The sequence below is a fragment of the Alexandromys fortis genome, unplaced genomic scaffold, assembly GCF_014885135.2.
Source record: "Alexandromys fortis isolate MF-2015 unplaced genomic scaffold, M_Fortis_MF-2015_v1.1 scaffold_8_9099976_23576923, whole genome shotgun sequence".
NCBI classification, from domain to species: domain Eukaryota; kingdom Metazoa; phylum Chordata; class Mammalia; order Rodentia; family Cricetidae; genus Alexandromys; species Alexandromys fortis.
Genome location: NW_026067899.1, coordinates 335,298 through 342,493, shown reverse-complemented (window position 1 = coordinate 342,493; position 7,196 = coordinate 335,298). Strand labels below are relative to the sequence as shown.

The 7,196-nt window shown below is 43.0% G+C and overlaps 1 protein-coding gene across 2 annotated transcripts in view; it reads right to left on the bottom strand.

The window, feature by feature from the left end:
- Window positions 1-7,196, bottom strand: part of Gpr155 (G protein-coupled receptor 155) — a 40,686-nt gene that overhangs the window by 3,956 nt on the left and 29,534 nt on the right. For both annotated transcript variants that reach the window (XM_050121492.1, XM_050121499.1), the window contains exons 14-16: window positions 5,928-6,023; window positions 3,741-3,805; window positions 2,400-2,537 (exon numbers count right to left, since the gene is read on the bottom strand). In XM_050121492.1, the coding sequence (XP_049977449.1) occupies window positions 2,400-2,537; window positions 3,741-3,805; window positions 5,928-6,023 (299 nt within the window). The remainder of the gene's footprint in view (window positions 1-2,399; window positions 2,538-3,740; window positions 3,806-5,927; window positions 6,024-7,196) is intronic.

The following is a 7,196-nucleotide window of genomic DNA, read 5'->3' as shown; positions in this document are numbered from 1 at the left end:
TAAAAATGGCACAGAGAAGTGTATCGCCTGAGAGACGTTCTTTCTGGAGGGAGTGCGTGTGTACATGTGACACGTCCCTGTGTTTATGCATGTTTGAATGTACTGTGTGGGGTACACATACATGCGGAAGCCTGAATTTGACTGGGTGGCTTTGATTCCTCCTTATTTTACTTATGGAGGCAGGGTCTCTTACTGAACCTGGAGCTCACCCAGTCCAGCTGGTTAGTTTGCCAGATGGCCCCTGACTGATCCCCTGCCGCCGTCTACCTACGGCTGGGATTACAGGCAGGGCCACCGCACAGGCCGCCACACCTGCCCAGCTTGTATGTGGGCTGTAGGGATCCCAGATCCAGTCTTTGTGCTTGTGAGATACGCATATTATCTACTGAGCCATATTCCTAGCCCCCAAACAAAAGTTGGCCTGTGTTTTGTGAAAACTTTAATTTTCAAGAATGTAAACAGCTATGTAAGGTTGTGGATACTATATTGAGCAGTGTATATCAAAACAATTTTTGACAATGGTCTAAAAAATTTTTTCTATGTATATGGAGGTTTCACCTGTATTTATGTCTGGTGGGCACCATGTGCATGCACACACGCGCACACAGGCATGCACACAGGCATGCACACACATGCACACAGGCATGCACACAGGCATGCACACACATGCACACAGGCATGCACACACACACAGGCATGCACACACGCGCACACAGGCATGCACACGCGCACAGTCGTAAGATAATAAAAATCAAGCATCTTTAGGAAGCGTGCTTTGATTTTTATTTGCTTCTGGATTGTTTAATATTTGTCTTCCTAATGCAAATGTGGATTGCTTAAGTATGAGCAGATAAAGAGAAAGAAATGCAAAACAAGAGAACCAATTACATGAATTACGAACATTTTCCTACAAATGTGCACTAGACAGCAAGAAGCTCCACAAGCGTCAATCAAGCTGTGAAGTCTAGAGCACTTGACAACAGGAAATAGGGGGCGAAGAGCAAGATGAGATGGCAAATGGGTGTCAAAGACTTTAAAGCATTTTACCCGTACATACAAAGTTTCACATGTAAGAATGAGGAAAAAGTTAATAACCGAATTTTTCTCAAATATCTAAACTATCAATGTTGGAGTGACTGTCTGGGTCTTTTTAATGCAGAGGTGTACTTTCTGTCCCAGGCACTAGCTGGAGGTGTCTGTTTCTCCACTGCGGTGACCAGGCAGCTGTCACAGAGCCTATGCGATAGGACAGCGTGTCAGAGAATGTGACTGGGACAGGCTGCAGATCCTGGAAAGGAGCAGGAATCAGCTGGTTCCTACCAGCTGGTGCCCATTCAGCCATCTGGGACCTGGTAGCTCAGCAAATGCTAAGAGTTCTGCTTCCTGGCAGTTGGCAAGCACAGTAACCTGGCAGATCCTGTGAGTTTTCTTGTAAGAAAGTTTTAGAGCAATGTTAAAGTGTTCAGACTATACGCAGTAATCCTGAAGCTGTGCTCAGCCTTCCAAGGTAGAAAAGTCACTTTTCTCCAGTTTCCCTTGTCAGTGAGTGGGCAAGGCTCATCACAGACACTGGGCCGTCAAAGTAAGCTCTTTCCTCTACGGTTTATTATTTTACGTATGTGAGTGTTTTGTCTGCATGTATGTCTGCGCACCACGTGCGTGCCTGGTGCCTAAGGAGGCCAGAAGAGGGAGTCAGATCCCCTGGAACTGGAGTGACAGAAGAGTCCTGAGCCACCACTGGATGCCGGGGACCTAACTGGGTCACTGAAAGGACAAGGGCATCCAACTGCTGAGCCAGGTTGAACAGGGTGGCACAGTGCTTAGAAACAAGCCGTCCTGAATACTAACCTCCAAACTTTTAGGCATGCACCTAAAGGTACTAGGTTCCTTATTTTTTTGCTTTGTTTTACTTCCTCTTTCACGACAACTAAAACTATCAGCGCTGTTATATTTGATTATTCATAGTTTATCGTTTCCAGCTGCAGCATATTCTGGACCTTCGGGATTAGGGGACTAAATAAAATGCCACAAAATAGCTACAGGACTGGAGGTGAAATAAATATCAGAGAATAAATTAAGAGGCAGGAATTTCACTTCATTCTCTTGACAGCATCGTTAGTAATATGAAGTGGCATTGGCACCAGGAGGTAAGAATAGAAAATCCCTTCTAAATCTAGCGTTTTCCCCTGTGTCACGAGAGACACTAGTGGCCAACATGAAGAGAATGTTCATCCTCTACCACACCGGAGAAGCTACCCGACATGAAACATAAAAATAAAAATGATATGCCATTTTTATATCTTACTCCTTACACTATAAACTCACCCACAACAATTAGCTTGTGAGAACGTGATGTTAACAACCTGTTGTCTACGCTTCTGAAGCCTGCACCGGCTTACCTTCTCTCTCTGACAATGTTTCGGATGCACAGGTCACGGTGGTAATGGACGAACTGCTGACAGGTCATTTTGATTTCTTCAGAAACAGGGGACTCTCTGTTTTCTGCTGCTTCCTTATTGGTCCACAGGAATTCAAGCCTGAAAACCAAAATTTAAGCAGGCTGTTTCTTAGGGAAAGAAAACAAGCGTGAAAAGATCCAACCTGTCTCACCAAGGGGCGATTCCAAACCAGTCACCAAAGCTCTGTTATCAACACCCAGATGGCATTCATCTCTGCACCAGAAATGCCCTTGTCCTGCATCTGCTCTTTGAGCAGGCTGGGGTGAGAAGCGACCCACTTCATACTCTCTTCAGACGTGTTTGGCCCACTTCAGTTTCTCCTAAGACGTTCCTTCTGTGTTTGACCTTTTTGAAGCACAGACATAACTTAGAAACCAAGCCGGATGTCTCAGACTGCCTCAGAAACTAAAACCAAAGCTAAACGAACCAAGGTAACTTATGGATTACGCATTTAATTGCGCCATTTCCAACATTAGTAGCACAGAAACAAATGCCAGGATCTGGGGTATAGGGCAGTCAGTTCTGTCTATCCAGGCAATGCAAGTGCTGACAATTGACTTGGCCAGCATTATGAAGCCGGCAACTAAGGCCAGTGGCTTTTCTGCTATACTTTTCTTTTAGAAATGACTATGACCCTTAGCAACGACATCTTAACGACGACAATGATGGTGGTGATGGAGAAGGGGCAGACGCTGTTGACTGGCGCTCCTTACAGAGCAGGTAGGCTGGATCCCTTTAGCACTGCTAGCATCTATGAATTTTCCCAAGAGCACATGAAGAACAAACATTTCCCCTGCCTCTCTTCCCACCCTCTGTTGAAACTTTTACCTTGTTATTCTTCACAAAGAAACCTTGATCTTAGTTAAGAGAAACCTTCCTGGAAGCCGACAAAACCCCCAAAGTTGAGAGAATCCTTGAATTCTCTGTAAACTCTCAGATTTAAAAAGAGAGAAAGCCCACTGTCAAGGACAAAAACAGTCAGACGTAGACGCTGACGGGGAGCACACCACTGCCAAGTTTCCTTTAACTGTGTAGTTAGTAGTGCAGGTAAAAGTTAGTGTCCATCAGTTCTCATTAAAATACAAATTACATTGCTGGATTTGTAATACTTCTAATGCTTTCTCTGCAATTATTTGCAACAAACATGTGATTCCACAGATTACCTTTGCGTGGTATTAGTGGTTTCTTAGCAGATATAAAAGTATAACGGTATCGATATTTTAATAGAATGACCTTGTCATCACCTTTAGGTACATAGGATTATTTCAAAACTGAATTTACCTTCTTTTGAAAGGTAGGATGATTAAATGTTTATCCAACCCAAAGATTCCGAAGGAAATAAATCCCTAGGGGAGAAAACAGTCGTTCTGTTTGAATTCAACCACAAAACCTTAAGACAGAAATGAAGACATTTAGTGCACGGGGAAGCAGCTGATAGTGATTAGAGCAACATCTTAAATTCTGCATACAAAGCAGACTTAAGTTCAGTGCCTGCAGGCACACATGACACCCTGCTTGTTGCCTCTTCCCAATCATTCTGTCCTAGTAATTATGATGGGTACGAAAAGCCAGTGCTGAAGTACTGCATTTGCATGACAGCTCCCTGAAGCTACATGTTTTGGTTTCCTCCTTTCTGAAAAGAAAATCTCTCCGTGTGTGCCTAACTACTTATTATTTTTTTTTGTTGAAACTTCATAAATTTAACTAACAAGGGCTGTAATATCTAATTGTAATACAGTTAGTATTATGTTGTAGATAGAAAAGGTCCCCAAAGACTTATGCATTGCAAGCATGGGCTTTCAGGCACTGTTACAGGTGGGCCCAGAGGTGGGGTGGACACAGCAGCCTTCTGGAAAAGCTGAGCGTGGTCCCAGCACACATGCTGAGTGTGACTGAGTTCTGGAGGATCTGATGCCCTCTTCCAGCCTCCACAGGCCACTGCACTCATGCGCACACACCCCATCTTCCCCAGACACGCTGTATGACAGACACATAATTAGAACATTTTAAACACAAAATATTACATGAAGGACTTGATTGTCTTAAGCTACAAAGAGTCAGAAGAGAGCATCTTACTACATCAAGCCCTGAAAGGGAAACAGGACTGGAGTGAGACTCTGTCTCCTGCCTTTGAGCCACTTGAGACAGAAGCTGTGTAGGCAGAGTGTGGAGCACATTCCTGCCATAGTTCTGTTCTGGAAAAAGCCCTGTGCAACGGAGCTTGCTTGGTTCCCATCCTAGAGTGGCTCAGTCTGGAGTGGGCTTTCTGAGTGCAAAATGCTGAGGGGGGCTGTGGATTTACAGCCCAGAATTCTATAGTTGGATAATGTCAGCTCTTAAATAGTATCACAAAGTGAGACTGGTATCAGATGGCTCTGGGCGCCCATGTTTGTCCCTAATGGACGATTACATAATGTGTTTCTTAATACTTTGCTGGTTTTCTTCCAATAACAATGTCAAAACAAACAGGAAACTCTTTGAGTGGAAGGCAAAACCATGTAGGAGCAGAAACTCACAAAGCTCTAACTATCTAATATGGCAAAATATTTCAAATTTAATAGGTGGTGATTTCCAACACAGTATTTTTCAAATTGACATTCAGTTTATGCACGGATATTCTCTAATCAAAAAGTAAGGGTTTGAGTTGGGGATAAAGTTCAGTGTAGTTACATGCACCACATATAACTGGTTCGCCTAGCATGTAGAAGAGAAAATTCAATCTCCAGCACCTTCAAAAGGAAGTGGTAAGCAAAGCGGGTGGATGAAAAGATCAATTTTTTTTTGAAGATATTTGCCAGGAATTTAAAATGTTATTTTTCCTTAAATAGCCCTTTTTTGTTCCAGTGCTAGGGATTAAACCCAGAGCCTTCAAGATGCCAGACATTAAATATCAAATTTAGTGAGCTGAGAGGGAAATGATGGTATCTATTGTATAGGCATGAGATAATGAACATAAAATCCTTAACAAGGGTTGGTCCATGGTATACGCCAGAGGAGGCTACTACTGCGTCTGCTAAAATGTATTTATTTGTCACATGATTTTTGAAATACTGATTTAAGTGCCTGCCATTCCAAAAGCAGGCAATGTTTAGTAGTGTAGTGGCCAAACTAAAAGGCTCAGAGAAGCCTGCTATTTTCCAAACGAGTTATGAAGATTATGAGAAGTTTAAGAAGAATTTGGGGACATCTTGTTCCTACTTAAATCATTATTCTTCATCTCAAAGCCAAAAAAAAAAAAAAAGTCTTTGGTATTTCTGATTGAAACACTCAGCGTACATTCTGATGACTTCAACCAATATCCTAATTCATCTCTACTGGGAGACAGGCGGCAGCTGGCAGCTGTCATGCACACCAGCAGCTGATAAACAATCAGAACCCTTTGCATAGAAAAGAAAACAACGTCTGCATCCCCCCCCCATCCACTCACCCAAGAAAACAGAGCCCCCTCAGTGCTCAGTAAATAAATACCTGGCCGAAGTTAAACACGGCACAGAAAAACTGCAGTTCAACATAGAGCCGCCCCGTCTCATGGTTGAACAGCCACCACAAACAGCTGGAGAGATTCTGTAAAGGGAAGAGACAGGTAACTTCAAAATTAAGCACGAGAATCATTTTTCTCCATCCAGCACACGCTATGATAACTTCTCTAGCTGATAATTAGGGGAATAAAGATTAAAGGAGAAAAACACCGAGAGAATCTACACTTGTCTTTCCAACAAGAGGTTTCCACCTCTCCTCTTGACAGATGCCATTCAAACTGTCTATTCTGAACAAATCCGCAGCAGCAAGACAGGAGCCATAAAACAGGAGCTTACATAATGTATCAGGACTGCCGACTAGCCTACACAGCATGGATTTTAAAATTAGCTTGACACAATAAAACAATTATATCACTAAGCAGCAGTTCTTGGCAGCAGGTCTTATTTTTCGACTTTTGCTCTTGGATGGCCGTTAAGTGTTGCGAGCGTCCAAGTGCACAAAGACCGCAAGGCTGTTGGCCCCTCTCCCATCTCTAGGGAGGCACACTTGAACCGTTTTAAGGGATTAAGTGTAACAACTGATAACGCACAAATGAGGGCAACAAATAAAAGCCCTTCTGTAGTAAAGGAAAGTATTGAGCTTATAAATCATAACACTGGGAATCCTTCGATACTGTATGGCAGCCCGAGGCCTCTATGAATATATGAATACGCACGACCCCTTTGGGAAAGAATCAGTAGAGTGTACCTGTGTCACCAAAATGCTTCTAGACTTTGGTGCAGACTGCTCAACTTCGGGAATCTTCCAGTAGAAAAGACAATGCCTGGAAGTGTTTATCAGGGCATTTTGAAAAATTATGAACAATTCATAAAGAGGTGCTTGAATAAATTATGATGTTGCTTTTCTGTGGTTACTGGAAGGTAATTTAAAACAATGGCTTTGAACACTTCAGTCAAGTAGCCTCGTTAGACAGGGGTGGAAAAAGCAACATGGAAGCCTGAGTGTTTTCCTGTGTATGTGTTTGTCTGGTGCCCACAGAGGCCAGAAGAGGGCGTCAGATCCCCAGTGGTTGGAGCCGCTGAGCAGCTTTTGTCCTCTACAAGGGCAGCAAGTGCTCTTAACTGCTGAGCCATCTCTCTAGCCCCGGGAAATTATTTTTAAAAGTTTATTTGAAAAATATTTTAGAGAGATAATTTAACTATCTGTTCACTTTCAGGAGTTAAGTGGTCTTGCATACATCATGGAAATACTTTGTTC